Source organism: Zootoca vivipara, chromosome 8 (genome assembly GCF_965207765.1).
Source record: "Zootoca vivipara chromosome 8, rZooViv2.hap1.1, whole genome shotgun sequence".
NCBI classification, from domain to species: domain Eukaryota; kingdom Metazoa; phylum Chordata; class Lepidosauria; order Squamata; family Lacertidae; genus Zootoca; species Zootoca vivipara.
This window is the reverse complement of record NC_142591.1, coordinates 5,120,225-5,137,995: the sequence shown is the minus strand read 5'-3', so window position 1 is coordinate 5,137,995 and position 17,771 is coordinate 5,120,225. Positions and strand designations below refer to the sequence as shown.

Genomic DNA, 17,771 nt, shown 5'->3' with positions numbered 1-17,771 from the left:
ATAAGTGAGCCTTGTGGGGGGGAGCAGGTGGCACATATCTAGGGGCAAAATGAGATGGGCCACCTCTGGTGGGAGCCTGTGCTTGCTTGAACCCTTCCTCTTGATCTGGATGGCACAGTGGGGAGGATTGGCTCCAATCTCCAGCATTGCACCATCCCACAGAGTGCAGGGGAGTTAATGAGAGGAAGAGGAGGCTGCTTCTGATATGAGCAACCACTTGCACATTTCTGCTCTGAGTTTGGACACTGTGAAGCCTGGGGCAGCCAAGCTGCACCAGCTAGAGACTGCAAGTAGGCAGAGAGCCGTCCTTCTCAGACAAGGGGGATCAGAACAGCCAAGTCTCAGGATGCTTCCTTTTCTTTCTCTGTGTTGCTGATAGAACAAGCAGCTTCAGTCTAGGTTTGTGACTATGGGACAGGAATAGTAGTAGAGGAATGAACCTGAAGTAAAAAGGATGCAAACTTGGTGTTATATGATGCAAGCCATTAAACAGTGTTGGGAGGTATACTGATGTATAATGTTTACCAACAATTTCTAGGATGGAGCAGTGCTTAAGCTGAGCCCTTCCCTTCTTCAGCTGCAGCTAAATCATAGATTTACCCTCCAAGGGGTTGAGCAACAGCCTCGAAGCATTGCTCTTGCCCCTGCTTGCTCCTACCTGCTCACTCCTGCATCTCTACCCACCCTGTTCAACTGGCCAGTGCTCAAGGCAACTGATCACCTACCTATCATGCTTCCCTGCCAATGGGAGTTACCGTATTAGCAGCTGTTATTGGAAACATTATACACATCCCATTTATGATCACAGGTAGCTGTTTCCATTATGCAACAGTAGAGTGCCTATCAGTTAAATAATTGCTGGAATATGTAAAACTGGCTGACAGTGTATCAGACCATTAGCCCACCACTGACTACTCCAACAGGCAGCAAGTCTAAGACCTCTGGAGAACATCTTTCATAGAATCATAGAATCAAATAATTGTAGAGCTGGAAGGGACCCAAATGGTCATCTAGTCCAACAACCTGCACAGCAGGAGCAACAATAACCTCTTTAGCTGGCAGTGGGAGGAATAGGAATTGAGGACCTTCTATATAAAAAGCACCAAAGATACCATATTTCTTCCTATCCACCAGCAGGAAAACCAGGAAAGTTGTACTTTGGTCAGATGAAATGTCTATTCAGGGATGCTTTTTTATAGACTCAAAGAAAGCAAGTTTGTACTGAATCTTAGGCTTAATGCGATACTCTTCCAAATCCCACTTTAACAGAATTTCCCTCCAAAGGCCTAACTTCTAAAGAACAAAATTAAATGGCCAGAAAATGGCATGGGCGTTAATGCCAATGGCTAAATACAGGAATGGAGATGCTTCTTCATAAACATTAATAGTGCAGAAAATGGAGCTGAAAGACAGATTATTTGAAGTGCAGCAATTTCCTAAGGTACATCGAAGGATGGGCAGTTCAAAGATATAAAGTCTGAAAATCAACTGAGGCTGCGGTGCTTGAGTCTGTGGGCAGTCCACACCACACTGGACAGTACAAGAATGACTGTTGTTTTCACATCTCCTCTCTTTTTAAACATTCTCTCTTCTGCTGCTTTAAACAACAAACAACAAACGGTCCACCTTCTGACCCAAATAAGAACCCCCAAGGTGGCACACACTTAAAATGATGAAATGTACACCCAGCATAATACAAAAGAGAGAGCACAGAAAGCACGTGAAAAGAACAGAATGATGCAGCAGGGGGTAAATATTCAGCACAGAGGAAATGTTGATGCTAACAGCTCAGCTATCCAAGTTCCATGACAAGGCAAAAATGTTACTGCCCCCCCCCCCCCGGCAAGGCCACTAGATAAGACTTTTTGCAGCGGATGTGCTTCTTTGTACCCCAGCCTGTTGGTGAGAACTAGTCACAGTCCTATCACACTGCGAGCAAACGCTAAGCATCTGATTCCCATCACCACTGCAGCGAGTTCTATGCAGGCCTATCCTTAAAGCCACAGCAGAACCACATGGCTTGTTCCTGAAAAGGAATGAGGCACTTCAGTTCTGTTTCAGTTGCCCTAGGCCAGGCATCCCCAAACGGCGGCCCTCCAGATGTTTTGGCCTACAACTCCCATGATCCCTAGCTAACAGGACCAGTGGTTGGGAAAGATGGGAATTGTAGTCCAAAACATCTGGAGGGCCGAAGTTTGGGGATGCCTGCCCTAGGCACTGTTTGCTTGCAAGATAAATCCTAGGTCTTTTCTTTAAAGCACCACTGTGGGGCACCTATACTATTGAACCCCTTAACAAGGAAGCCCACATGCCACTTTCATGAGTGCCCCATATATATTTGTTCCAAAAGGCCTTTGTTGGCAGCTGATACTGCAGTTTTGGTTAGCAGCCTTAATGCCACACACTCTCTCTGCTTTTATCGGCCATTGCTCTTACTTTTGCATTGTTTTTATGACTATGCTTATTGCAGGAGCTGTGGCTTATGCCGAGGGATTTTATTGTCTGCATTACGACAGGTTGCTGCCGCTGCTGCTGCTGTAATTTGGAGATTATTTATTCTATTTTTTGGTGCTGTTTTCATATTGTAAATTACTAATGTAACAACAACAACAAACAACAACAACAACAATTCCAACCAGTGCTGCTCACAAACCTTTGAAGTGAGCCAAATTCTCATCAGACTTCTTTTTATGTTTCTGAATGAGGCACATAGTGTTGAACTCTGACTGCAATTTATTTCAGTCTTAATTTAGAAATAGAGGATGTGTGTTTGTGTGTGTGTGTGTGTGTGTGTGTTTGTTTACAGTCTTGAATGGATTAGCCCTTTGCCTTGTACAAATGTATCAGGTTGCATAAAAGGCAAAGAAGTAACCGAGGAACACCTACTGGAAATATAACAAGTTGCTAGCTGTGGAGGAAATTTATACAGTGGTACCTCGACTTACGAACGACTTGACAACCGAATTTTTCGACTTACGAATTGGGCTAATGGCCGCGCGCTTACAAATTTCTCGACACCGGAAAGGAAACCATGGCGGTTTTAGATAGGGATTTTTCGACTTACAAATTTTTAGATAGGGTTGCTTCGACTTACGAATTTGCCCGTTTCCAATGCATTCCTATGGGAAATCGCGTTTCCAAATGCGTTTTCGACTTGCGAATTTTTTGACCTACGAAGGTGCCTTTGGAAGGGATTAAATTCGTAAGTCGAGGCACCACTGTATCAGGAAAACACCACAGGCTAAAACATTTTTCCATATTCTATGGATCATTAGACTAAAATCAGTCATGTTAAAAGGTCTGTGTGGGTGTGCAGCAAATATCCTTTGGAAACATATGCTTGAGGAATATCCCAATCTGATGCAACCCTACAAATCTATTCATGATTAGCTCTTGACTTCTTACCTAGTCTCTCTGGATTGTGTGAGAGAGCGCCTCCTGGGTGACAAGCAAGCTTCTACCTACGTACAGCTTCTCCCTGATATATTCAGCTGGTAGCAGGGAGGAGTGCATGATTTTTTGCACTGCAAGGGACCTTTGCCTTTGCTTTTTCCTATGGAGACACGAGTCCCACCTCAGCACTCACAAATGATATTTATTTCATAATTTAAAGTGGATTTTCATTGTCTTCTTTCTAAAAATAGTGTCAATCATATTTATTTTATTAATATGTTTGTGATTTATGAACAGCTTTTTTTGCCATAGAGAGGCAAATTTTGACAACCTCAAGATTATTTAGAAGGAAATGATAAAACCAAAATTTTGAACAAATTCTAAAGACACTGTAAAATGCAGTAGAAACAGTCTTAGAAAAAAATTAAGCACTTTGGGTGGGAAAAGTAAGCATATGTTTAATCACACTGACTGAAGTCAAAATAAGGTTATCACTGTAGCCTTATCTGCCAGGTTTTCCTGGATTCTAGACATGTCACCCATTGTCTGTTTGAACCCTTAACTAGCCACGTTCCCCAGATTTCAATTTAAAATAAAGAAACAAAAGTCTCTAGTCCTCATTGAATGGGGTTCTGGCTCTGGCTTGGGCTCTGGCATGGGTGGCTTAGGCTCTGCGGTGGCAAAGAGGCTATCAGGTGATTGCCCTAAAAAAGCTCAACAACCTTTTGTGTCTGGATTTTTACCTCTTGAAATATGGCAACCCCATTACAAAACCTTTAGAAGATATCTGAAGGCAGCCCTACATAGGGAAGTATTTTTTTTATTTTGTATATGTTTTTATATATGTTGGAAGCCACCAGAGTTGCTAGAGCAACCCAGTCAATAATAATAATAATAATAATAATAATAATAATAATAATAATAATAATATCAATTAATTATTATTATTAAATAGGGCATCTCTATTTTCATCTGAGATATGTTGGGGGGTATGACACTAACTTCTCCTCCCCCACATGAGACAATAGGGGGAGTGCTGTGGGAGGGGGGGCAATTTTGATTACAAAAACAGTTAGAAGGGAGCGTGTTAATTACTCCTTCCTTCTAAGTCTCCTTCCTGCAATCAACTTTTAGTCCTTTGACTGCATTTCCCTAACAAAACAAAATCTTCAGACCAAACCACCACACATAGTTTGAGGCTCAGTCCATGGTTAAATGTTGCCTTAAAATGATGCAGTATACATCGTTCATCTTACCACTGTCCTTCCCCATCATTTTCTGCTGATGGTTGGACTGGATTTATAGTCATATACATCCCACACAAAATGCAACTCAGAGCACAGCAAAAGTCAGTCTGGTTAACAGTCCCCTCACATCCACTACCAGCCCCAAATCTGTTCATATGAAGTAGTATCATCACATCCTTTGCCCTCTTGCCTTTTGTGGGCTAAGACCATAGTTCCTAGGCCCAGGATTGACAAAACCTCTCTCAATAGCTTGTATGTGAAGTGCATTATAGCTAGCTTTAAGTGGTTAACAGCCAAATCCTGCATAGATTCTGCACAGGCTGTATGTAGACAAGTACATTGAAATTGATGAAACAGGGCTGTAAGGTTGCAATCCTGTGCACATTAAAATCCATTGAACTTGTGGGAAAGAAGGACCAAAACGGAGAATGACAACGGCATGTTCATGATTGTTTCTTGTTTACTAAATAACAAATACTGTATAGGAAACCCCAATCCAGATGGGGGCCCTGGGGGTGGGAGAGAAAGAAAATTCAAGCCTTTGTTCCTGTTGGGGTCCTGATCCAGATCACTGTCCCCAGCAGCTGTTTACAAATTGATCATCATTGTGTCTATTTTCATCCTTACTTCCAAGTAAACATGCATAGTATTGGGCTATTACCCAACTAATGACTACAATAGTTTCAGAATTACCCTCACCTGGTGGTTTCTTCTAGTTTGCCTTTATCGCTGACCAAATTACATTGTTTTACACCTGTGTGCATCTTCATAATAAAAATGTTCATTTCCCTGGAACATTCACAAGTCACTTGGGGAACCTAAGATCAAGAGTTGCCTTGCTGAATCAAAGCAAAATCCATCTAGATCAGCATTCTGCTGTCAATATCAGAAAGCAAAGACCTCTGCAAGCTGTCAAGCAAGGCATAGAAATGAAAGGCACCAGCTCTTCCTTTGAGGTATACTGCCTTCATCTATGTAGGTTCAACCATTTTTCATAAAGCAATCTCATCACATCTTAGGATGCTGAGTTAATTATTAACTTTGTACAGAAGTATTTTCTTATGTCAGCCTTGAACTGTATGCAGACCACTTCTTTGAAGACCTTGAATTATGAGATGAGAGGTAGGGGGGAATTCGCTCTCTACCCATGCTTTGCATAGTGATAAGAACATAGCCTCAACTGAAGCAATAAAATACATAACCTGTATATAACTTAGCCTACAAATGTTTATGCCAAAATAAACCTTTAAGGTTGTCATTGTGGGTTTTGCTGCAACATACAAAAACTGCTGACATTCTGGAGTAAGCTAGAGAGCAAAACATTTTCTATGTGAATTCTCAGCTACATAGAAGAGATAATAACAAATATACCAGGAATCTACTAGTTTGCTTTTAATGCCTTTGGTATTATATTCTACAAGCCCATTTTTCTTTGCAGAGTGGTTTTAATTAAACTGACTTGTGATCTTTCACATGAAGTGGGTATACAAATTTTAACAACAACAGGCCATTCAGTAAATGTTAATTTACCATTGTAGATATGACTTTAGAAATTGGTTGCCTGTAGTTCCTGCCAAAATCTGAGAAGCATTTTAAAACATGTTCAGTCAGAAAGCATCATCCTGTGTTAAGCTGCCACCTCTATTTGTCCACTGTTGCAGCAACGGATGACTCACATTGAGTAACACCCAAACTTGGCTGCCAAATGTCTCCTTTTGCCTGCCATTTTTAAGTGGCCCTCCTATACAGTATATCAAAAAGTTGGTTCTGATACAAAATTACACATGTGATTTGATGATTCAAGAGAAGCCCATAAAAAGAACAAAATGTCTTGTGGCACCTCAAAGACTTGTAATTTGTTGCGTGAAAACAACAGAGTCTTTTTAAGCCTAGCAAATTTATTATGGTGAAAGTTTTTGTGGACTAGAGTCCACCATGAAAGCTTATTCCACAATACATATGTTAGCTGCCAAAGAATTCTCTGTTGTTTTCGCACTATGAAGCAAATCAATTGATTCAGCTGAGCCAGAACAGAACAGTATGAAACTTGCTGAGCAACTCCAGGCTGGAACTACCCATTTAAGTCTTTTTGTTAATTTGGGGTCACCAGCAGGGGATCCTGCTTTTCCACTGAATGTTGCCATTTTTTATATCAGATTTGTGTTCTTTAGTACAAATGGCCTATTTATGGGCCAGCCTAATACATTTTGGTACCTGAGGCAAACCACAAAATGGCACCCCCTCCCTGCCAGGCAAGAAGGGGCAAGTGAATATCTACACCAGGAACAAGGGAAGAATAAAGGTCTATTTTGGGATCTGCTGCCCCTGTAGATCCTGCCGCCTGAGGCTGTTGCCTCTCCTTGTCTCATGGGTGGGCCAGCCCTATTCAGACAAAGGCATTGTTGGCAATGGTGTTTTATGGGCAGGTGAATGAACTCTGATGGCATGGCTGATGTTATTAGGTCCCGTTTCCTGCTTGAAACGTCATTTGATATTTATTATTTATACCCCGCCCACCTGGCTGGGTTTCCCCAGCCACTCGGGCCGGCTTCCAACAAAATATTAAAAATATTTTATCACAGCCTCTCCTTCTTTCTCAGTCAATTTCCCTAGCTTACAGATGAATTAGTCCTAACAGGTGACAAACATTATCTTTAGCAGAGTCAATCCATTCAAATGCCTCTTTACAATTCCTATAATCCAAATTTTTAAAAAGGCAGAATCACATTTCAAGATTATTATTATTTTTTTTAAAAAAACAAACAGATGCAATGTGCAGGAGGGAGTAGCAGACATGGACCAGTCTGTAAGATCTTCTTGATCACAAGGTGATAGATGGATGCTGGATGCACACATACTTTAAAAAAAATGGAGAAAGGTGCTGCTTCTTAGTAGGCCTATCTCTCCCACCTTTGTGGAAGAGATGCTCTCTGGGTCTGGAAGATAGTAACATGCAATATCATATCCCATTTATAGCATGCTTTGATCCAGTATTTTCCCTTCATCACCCTTGATAGCCAATATCTTTGCAAAACCCCATCACTGATCATTAGGGTGGTTCATATTTGGGACAAATCGGTTAATAATTTATTAATTTATTAATTTAATAATTTATTAATTACACAAAATGTAAGCATTTGGTACAATTTATACCTAAGTAATTAAGTATAATGTGATGTTTTGATGCAACACATAATATGAGTGGTGTTTTATTGTTTATTGTTTATGTTTACTTGTTTAGTACACCGTTTGCTTAATTGTTCCATATAATTTGTTCAAAACCATTGGTTTTTCATGGAAATTAGCAACATGTTTTATCTTAAATAAATAAATATTGCAGAAAATAATAGTATGCAACTATTATTGCTCTACATAAAACCTAAAATTTATGTTTATTAGTTCACAATTTAACATACTGAGAATAAATGAGTCAAATTCCTATGTTTTCATCACTCGTAGTAGGAGCAGGGTCTAAATATTAACCAATTTGTCCCAAATTTGACTATGTTTATACCATACGCTTGATATAAGATCAATGGAGGAAACATTTTCCCAAAAAAGTTTTTTATGACCCACCCTACTGATCATAACACTTTAAAATCCGTATTATACAGTACAGTTTCACCTGTGTTACAGAATGTAAGTACCTTGAGTGCCATATACACCATGTTGGAAAAATGACTGCAGTCCTTCGTTACAATTTCAAAAAAAATCACACACACACACACAAGCCTTGAAAAACATGTTGCCGCCTGCTTAAACAAGCACAGCCTTTCAGATTTTGAAAATAGTGAAACGGAAAGCAAACAAAACTCATGTACTAGTCATATTGCATCTGAAGACCTATGCCCAGTCCTGGACACCACATATTTAGAAGGATTTAGATAAACTGAAACAAGTTCAGAGAAGGGCAAGGTTGATATGGTCAGTGGTATAAAAGACAAGCCCTAAGACTGGGTATGTTTAGCCTGAGGAAAAGAAGATTGTGACAGTATTCTTCACACACAGACCCTGCAACAAATAAGACAAGGTATTTCAAATCAACACAAAGTAAAACTGATTTGTAGCTAAATATTATGAAGTTGTTTGCACTTGTAATAAAGTCTAGGAACACTATGCTAAACCCAGAACTGCAGAATAACATCTGATCAGTAGAGGGCAGACATAACCCAACAAATTTGTACCAAATAAGATTACATTCTTGCAATAGAATGATTGTCCTATTACCTTTGAAGAATAAAGGGAGAATTCTGACATTGTTAAATGTCTTCTTGGGTACATTACCCTCAAACCTAAAGGAAAGTTCAAGGTTACCAGGTTCCATGAAAATATCTCACTTTATGGAAATATCCATACCTCATAGGTGAAGAAGACTACTGAATATTCTATGCCAAGATACCACCTTTTGCTTATATTGTTCATTAGGGTTCCTCCCCCCTAAAAAAGAAGCATCTTAACTAAGCAGCGTTTGAAATGTAGGTGAAATGTGGGTGCCACTGAGCTGCTTTTCTTCATTCTGAACAAGCAGGTTAGAAAATGGAAATATTACAGCCTTGCAGTCTAGGTCTTAAAATGTATCTGTGATTCTCACCTGTATACTGTTATCAGGGATGAGATTTTCACCCAGAGATTCATTTCCAATTCCAGAATCGTCCTTCGGAATGGGATCATCTGTGGCCACTGAGTGGTTTGGTTTCAGAAAGGCAAACTCATTCCGGTCTGCCTTAGACCCTAAGCACACTTCATATGAATAGGGCAATGTCAATGTCCCATTATTGTAATTCCAGGGGAATTTGTGTCCCAAGCTAGAGTACAAGTCAGTATTGTAGGATCCAAGCACTGTTGGGCTTCTCTGTCTCCGACATTTAAGTATTAAAACTGTTACGACTGTAAAAAGGAATAAGAATGAGACCAAAGCCAAGGCTATAACTAAAATGGCATTCATATCAGACTGATACTTAGAGTCAATGGATGGTTTGCTCATTTCTGGAAGTGCCTCTTGGAAGTTCTCAGCAACCACAAGGTTGAGGACCACAGTAGTTGAGAGTGGAGCCTTCCCATTGTCCTTCACCAAGATGACCAGCTTCTGTTTCACAGCATCTTTCTCCAGAAGGGCTCGTGACGTCCTGATCTCTCCTGTGTGGGTCCCAATGGTGAAGAGGGCCGGCTCCGTGGCCTGCAGCACTTGGTAGGAGAGCCAGGCATTGTGCCCAGAGTCAGCGTCCACAGCCACCACTTTGGTCACTAGGTAGCCTGGCTCTGCCGAATGAGGAACCATCTCAAACAAGGCAGAGCCCTCAGCGCCTGGGAGAGGATATAGAACCCGAGGGCTGTTATCGTTCTGATCCAAAATGTACACCCACACGGTGGTGTTGTTGCTGAGAGAGGGAGAGCCGCCATCTTGGGCCTTCACTTGGATCTGAAACTCCCTGAATTGCTCATAGTCAAAGGAGCGCTGTGCATAGATAGTTCCTGTCTCAGAGTTGATGGAGACATAAGAGGAGAGAGGCAGCTCCTCCATGTTGCTATTGAGGATGGAGTAAGTGATACGTGAGTTTCGGTCCAGGTCTGGGTCCGAGGCTTTGATGGAGAAAATGGAGGCACCTGAGGGATTGTTTTCAGGCACAAAGACACTGTAAGTTGATTTTTCAAAGGCAGGGGGGTTGTCATTGATATCTGAAATCTGCAGGGAGATGGTTTTGTTGGAGGAGAGAGGGGGGCTACCTTTGTCGGTGGCCGTGATTGTGATGTTGTATCCTGAGGCTTTTTCTCTGTCTAGGGGGCTCTCTGTAAGTAGCTTGTAGTAACTGTTAGATGAAGAAAGAATTTTAAAAGGCACATTATATTGTATGTGGCAAGTTATCTTCCCATTTTCTCCTTCATCTCTGTCTTCCACATTGATCAAAGCTATCACAGTTCCTGGCGGAGAGTCTTCAGGAAGTGGACTAAACATAGATGTTAGCAAAATCTCTGGAGCATTGTCATTCTCATCCAGAACATCAATCTCAACTTTACAATGTGCCAGTAGTCCACCACCATCTTTGGCTTCCACTAACATCATATAGCTTCTGGATTCTTCAAAGTCTAAAGTCTCCCTAACTAAAATTGCTCCACTTTCAGGATCCAGGCTGAATTTCTGGCTTGCTTTAGCTGGGATATTGCTAAAACTGTATCTTATCTGTGCATTTGGACCTTCATCAGCATCAGAGGCTTTCACCTGGACCACTAACGATCCTTTTGGTGCACTCTCTTTTAGGCTGAGTTTATAGACTTCCTTATTGAAAACAGGGGGGTTGTCATTGGCGTCAGTGACATTAATCCATATCTGGGCTGTTCCAGTTTTTCTTGGTTCTCCACCATCCAGGCCTGTAAGGATCAAGTGGAGGCTGTGCTCACTTTCCCGATCCAGAGGTTTGCTTTGCACTAAAATAGGGTATTTATTTCCATCTGGACTTTCTTTAACTTCCAAGGTGAAGTACTTATTACTGCTCAGCTGGTAATTTTGCAGAGAATTTATCCCCACGTCAAGATCTTCAGCACTTGCAAGGGGGAATATGGCTCCAGTCAAGCTCAATTCACTTATTTCTAGCTTGATATCATCTTTTAAAAATTGTGGTGCATTATCATTAATATCCTCTAGGGTGATGCTTATATGAAAAACATTTAGAGGGTTTTCCACCACAGTTTCAAAGTTAAGGACACAATGTGGTGATTTTCCACAGATTGCTTCTCGGTCTATTTGGTCTCTTACATATAAGTCTCCATGTTCCTCATTCACAGTAAAGAACTGAGCATTAGCTGCAGAAACAATACGGAGCTTCCTCTTCACCAGGTCTCTCTTACTCAGACCCAAATCCTTGGCAAGATTTCCCACAAGAGAACCCTTCTGTCTTTCCTCAGGAATTGAATACCAGACCTCTTCCGACATTGTCAGGCAGAACAAAGAGAATAACAAGGAAAGCTGTACTTGCCGCCGGAGTGGCTCCCTGCTCCCTGTGATCTTCATCCCTTTCCTCGGCTGCTTTGTTTGCATATTTTCATTTCTGCTTTGGGTCTTCAAGTTTCTTTCATGCTGCAAGAAGTTGTTGTCAGGAACAGGCATTTTTCCGTGATGCAATCTCAATGGGGAGGGATCCATTTTTGGTAGGATGCTATATTGTTGTCCCTCAATTCCAGCTCCTTCAGATTTGCGGAACTTAACTCAGTAATTGTTACATCACAGGAAAAGTGAATGGACCCCTGATTTCTATCCTTATTGGCCAACAGCGGCACTCTGAGTCTCAGCTGGAAAACTGCAGGAGCGCCTACTGGCACAACATGCTGATAAGAGTTAAGTGGCTGACACGGCAGCAACATTTCTCACTAGATGTGCACAGGTTTATGCAGTTATTTAGTTGTGTGTGCATTTCACAATTCTTCCTAAGGCAGTATGTGCAAGAGTGAGCACACATATGATGAATACAGGAAAAACTCTGAAGTTATTACCTTAAGTATCATTGGGCTTTGGATGAACAAAGTTCCCGAGGCAGAGATACCTCTTTATTATTAGAGGAAGAAACTGAGGCAGAAAAGGGGTGGGAGTCATTATGAAGAGCTGTTGTGTGGGGAACAACTACAAGCGCTGGGCACTTTGTCCCCCTCCCCTTAGAATTTCTGAATCCACAATACTTGATTTCATAGGACAGGAACGGGCAGACATCAAGCTAATCTATCAGTCAGAACCAGGTGCAAAAGACATAGGGTTGTAGTCAACTAAGTCCTACTCAGAGGTAGACCCAGTGACAAAAGTGAACCTAAGTTAGTCATGTCCATCAACTTCAACAGGTCTGAGTAGGACTAGCATTGAGTACCACCCATAGAATTAACGAACAGGCTTCTTCTGAGCACATTCTGAGCCAAGGAAATTGTTTTCAGTACCAGAACAGAACTGTTCCACAATCATTCTGCACAAAAGTTCACCCCTGGTTAGTTTTCCTCATTTCAGCAGCCTAATTTAGGTGAATTTTTTTTTTTTGTTATTGTTAAGCTGGGAGCCAGAAACCCTTGCCATTCTGCTGAAAACCACCCAAAGATCTATCGGTAGATCCTGACCCACCACCTGCCCATCTTTGTCTAGGATATTGCATGCGATACTTCTGCAATAATTGCAACAATTTTGTTTTTTAGCCTTATAACCTATTCAATCTACAGAGACTGAGGATAGGCAAGAATGTTATATAAACAGACAAGTTCCAAACGATAATTGTAGTTATGACAAAATCACAGAGTTTGAAATATGTTCCTAAAATTATTATGGGTCATACAGGAAGTATATGTCTGAGTCAGAGTCCGCATCCACGGCCACTACCTTAGTGACCACGTAGCCTGGCTCAGAGGAGCGAGGGGCCAGCTCTATCCCTGTGGAACCATCAGTGGGAGGCGAGGGGTACAGGATTTGGGGGGCATTGTCATTTTGGTCCAGGATGAAGAGAGTCACTGAGACCTTGGAGCTGAGTGGTGGGGAGCCTTCATCCTTGGCTCTTCCATGGAACTTAATCTTCTGGAACTTTTCATAAATGAAAGAACACCAGGCATAAATAACCACAGACAGAATTAATAGAGTTATATAGACAAGGGGAAATTGCTGATCTCATTTTAAATAAGTTATTCTCAGTCTGGATAAGTCATTCTTCACAACCGTGGAAAAATGGAAGACTTGTCATTTATACCTAAAGCAGACACTGAAAAGGGACAATGCTATGGTCTGGGACTGTTATGGGTGATGCTGAAGGCAGCTACATTAAGGGCTCCCCAGAAGTTCTCCACTGTCAATGATCTTGAGGAGCCATTGGACCTCACAACTCTGCCCCAAGACTGGATAGCTGACTGGCTCTCAGACTCTTCCTCATCTCTTTGGGGGCCAGAGGCTCAGAGAAGAAGGTGAACCAGGCAGGAACATAAGAGCTGCCACAGTGCCTGGCTAGCTGCTGCAGAGGCTACTCATGAGAAGGAATCAGATGGAAACAAATCCTGACTGAGATCCTGGAAGGGGTGGATCCTCTAGCTCCTGTATAAGTTCCCAGTCTAAGTTCCTTCATTGCTGAAGCAACAGCTCCCATCTCCTCTTCAGTCTGCCTGACGCACAGAAGCAGACACCACCTGGCACCAAACTGTAATGATTGCTGATCGATTTCCTCAGTTTGAAAGGGAGACTGTCAGAACCGAACAAAGGATTTCTCTATGGATTCTTTAATCCTGATTTTGCATGTTTAGGAGGGCTGCTGTTGTCATCTTGAGAGAGACTTCTTTGGGGTTTTTTTTTTGGCAGTACAATATGTGAGGATATAGCTCATTAAAGAGCATAGCCATACACAGGTAACAAGGATAACAAATCTTGACTTGCCAACAGACAATCTCCATCTTGAGCCTGAACTCACTATATAACGGAGCCTTTTTAAAAGCCCAAGACACTGTCATTGCATCAAGAATTGTGACTCAGGTTTTTGAAGTACCAGAACTTACTGACTCGCCTCCTTAATATACTGTGAGGAGCAGATGGTGAGCAGCTTCCTCTTTGTGGTTAAGAATTCTTTCTACCACCAGTTCATCATATCTGGCACCACCAGCTGCTATTTTCATGTCCAGGAAAAAATTGTTCCTTTAGCTGATTTTGTAGTTCTAGAGAGAATTGGTTTCCAAATCGGTATCATGTGCCCTGAGTGCTCACTGGAATGACAGATCGTGAAGCTGAGGCTCCAATACTTTGGCCACCTCATGAGAAGAGAAGACTCCTTGGAAAAGACCATGATGTTGGGAAAGATGGAGGGCACAAGGAGAAGGGGACGACAGAGGACGAGATGGTTGGACAGTGTCCTCGAAGCTACGGACATGAGTCTGACCAAACTGCGGGAGGCAGTGGAAGACAGGAGTGCCTGGCGTGTTCTGGTCCATGGAGTCATGAAGAATTGGACACGACTAAATGACTAAACAACAACAACAACAATCTTGTCCCTTATAGATGGCAAATCGGAGTTCTCTTGCTTTATTCTCACTAGTTTCTGGTTCTTCTGATGGGAACCTGGGAGCATTGTCATTAATAGCTATCATTTCAATTTCCACTCCATAAATTTTCATTGACCCCTCCATATATAACCACAAGATTCATGACACACAAATGGCCACAAATTCCTCTCTCTATATTTGGTCTGTGGTGTGTAAATGACCCAACTTCAGAGTAAAATACTGAGACCTATATTGTGAAAACTATGTACACCTCTCTCTGAAAGATCTCTTATATCCAGTCTCATCTCATTTGTGCAGAAGAAGCATGCACTCTACCACTGAAGCCACAACTCTAATTACTGTTAGAGCTGACCATGATTTGGCCACAACACTATTTTAAAGAGCCCCAGAATGCACTGAAAGTACTTTTGAGTATGTGCAGACTGCCTGTCTTTTATTGTTAAGTCACCGCAATCAACTATCATGTGTCTGATGTTGGTAGGAAGTATAACAGGGCACAGGTAAAGCTGGGTTCCAAAATATTGGTTGGGGTGATGCAATACTTTATGACTTCTTATAACAGCTGATTGTCTCCCACACCCTATTACAAACCGTTCTTGAAACTCAGTTTTTAATAGCTTCAAAAGTCCCATCCATTATGGCATGGGGACTGCAGGTGAACAAAAACACGCCCCACAAATGCCCCCAGATTCATGGAAAGAGTCTTCTTTCGATCCTGGCCCAAGCCTTTCATGAAGCAGTAAACATTGGCACTTTTCTTTCTATAAATTAAGCACGATCTGAACTATTTTGGGGGAAATGTTTTATGGTTGTAAAATATATGGGAAATTTGTAGTACACAAAGAGTTCTAAAATATGAACAGATTATTTTAAACAGATTTTACGCAAGTACAGCATTGGAAATGTCTTCTGATGCTACCCTCTTCAGAGATCCCTATTGCTATGTGGAGGTATGCGGCCAACATCAATATACTATTAATTAGCAAGAAGAGATCACTTCGCTATCTCCTGACAGCCAAAAAAGGTAACTTTTTAAAAAGCAAAGCTAAATCAAGTAAAATTGCTACCTTATCTAATGAAAGTGGCTATAAATAAGGGTTGGGCTTCTCAGAGTGTTATGAGCTCCTCTTTGAATGGTAGTACTTGGTTACTTCATTCTGCTAAGCATAAGTATCTGTCAGGAAGTCCAATAGATTTTAGTGAAGCATACTAAATGAAAAGTTATTTCTAGGAAACAAACCTAAACAGAAACAATGCTAAAGTAAATGATTCACAGTGAGCTCAGTCAGATAAAGGAAAACAAGTCATTTCAGCAAGAGATGCCCACCGCATTGCCTCTTTCTAGGGTTGTTCACTGATTATTCCTTCATGTGTAGAATTCATGCACATTCCCCAATGTTTGTGCTGTCTCTGGCCTTGTCCGACATCTGCTTGTTCAGTGGAGCATTGGGAAGAAGAACCTACACGTTTACAGCTGCATGTGCATAGGTTTTAACCTGTCTTGGATGTTATGCCAGAACAGGGAATTGCAGTATTGTAAGGGTGCTGCGTTATCAGGGTTCTCAATTGTGAGGAGGCTTCTAAGAGCTCACTGTAGGAAAGTCAGGGGTAGAATGGATGGAGTCAGCATGCAGGGAGAAGCTGATTGCAGGGCTGGCAAACAGGACCCCATGATCCTTATTTGTGTTATGATTCATTTCAGGTATAATAAAAAATAACTCTTTGTACTAGTTCCTGTTGCATGGATTCAGCCTTTCGTGCACTGAAGCCATTATGCCACATCCTAGGCATCTATTTTGTGTTATACCACATCTCCACGACAGCCACATGGTGTCAAGACACGCCCCTATAGCAGCCATTTGTGGTTGGTCCCCACAATACACTCTCCAAATTCCAAATGTGTTTACTGGACAAAAAGGCTGGCTGCCCCTGCTTTATATTCACTATGCAAGAAAGGCCATTATTTGACTTGAGCATTATCAGTTTGGACATTGTCCTGTGCAAATGTCAGAAAAGTGAATGCATTATATATATCTATATCTATATCTATATCTAATCATCCATATAATCTGTATCTATATCATTATCTGTATCTATATCTATATCTATCATTCTGCAAATTCACCTTGGATGAATGGCAGATTTTTTTAAAAAACCTGTATGTTTTCTAAGATAGGTTTCCTTTCATTTGGCGCTCAAAGGTCAAACCCTGAGGAAGATAAGGAAAGAGGATCGAGGTGGTCTCCTCAGGTGAAGCACAAAATGCAGCACAAAAAGAATCTCAAGCTCACTAGATTTTTACTCCATTCCCATAAAAGCTCACTGGAATTCCTCGAACATATTGGGTTGAAATGAAGTTACCTTTTCTCTTATCAAGGTTTTATTCCATATTCTGATTGTAAAAGATCCCACAGGAAATGTGAAGATGGATGGCTCTCTTGCTAAAGAGGATATTTCATAGTCTGTAAGTTCTTTTCCAGGTGCTGTGACCCCAGCACACATATTATCCACACAATATTTGTTGTTGACACATGAACAGCCCGGACTATTCTCAATCACAGCCATGCGGAGAAATGTGGGCGAACCAGCAATACATGGATGAAACCAATCAAAATGTCCATGATAATAGATGTCACAAAATGCTATTACTAGTTCACAACATGGTGTTACATTTTCCATGTTATCATGGGTTTCTTTCTTGTCAAGCTTCTGATAGGATGGAATATGTGTGGGAGAATGAGATGCCATTTATTTTCAGAGATAGAAAACCATATGGATAGAATTTATCTACTCAACAGATTGGTGCAAAACCAGGGGACATAATTTAATCTATAGCTAAACTGATATAGTGAGATCACAACAAAAACAGAAAAATAAGATACTCAGCTTAATGTGGGAAAGGACTTGCCCAGGATCCTTTCCCAGAGTGCCCAGGATCCAAGTACCAGTTGGACGTGCTAAGTAAGCATGTTCACAAAGCCTCAGTGGCATGCCATTCAGTCTGAGTACTGGTTCCTCCCATATAAAACATCAGACACTCAAGAATATATTGAACTAAACATAGTGGGTCATACTACCTATGAGGAGAGAAGATGTAGTGCCAATATCACAGTTTCTGAAAGCAAAGCT

At 41.3% G+C, this 17,771-nt stretch overlaps 1 protein-coding gene across 29 annotated transcripts in view; it reads right to left on the bottom strand.

Annotated features, from left to right (window-relative positions):
- LOC118079302 (protocadherin gamma-C5) overlaps window positions 1–17,771 on the bottom strand; it is a 274,853-nt gene that overhangs the window by 50,605 nt on the left and 206,477 nt on the right. The window contains exons 1-2 of one of the 29 annotated variants that reach the window (XM_035103387.3): window positions 9,232–17,768; window positions 3,579–8,651 (exon numbers count right to left, since the gene is read on the bottom strand). The exons of 27 other annotated variants lie outside the window; for them this stretch is intronic. In XM_035103387.3, coding sequence (XP_034959278.3) covers window positions 8,604–8,651; window positions 9,232–11,778 — 2,595 coding nt within the window. In that variant the 5' untranslated portion in view covers window positions 11,779–17,768 and the 3' untranslated portion in view covers window positions 3,579–8,603. Of the gene's footprint in view, window positions 1–3,578; window positions 8,652–9,231; window positions 17,769–17,771 lie in introns of those variants that run through there. One more of the 29 variants, XM_035103363.3, reaches the window with a different exon arrangement.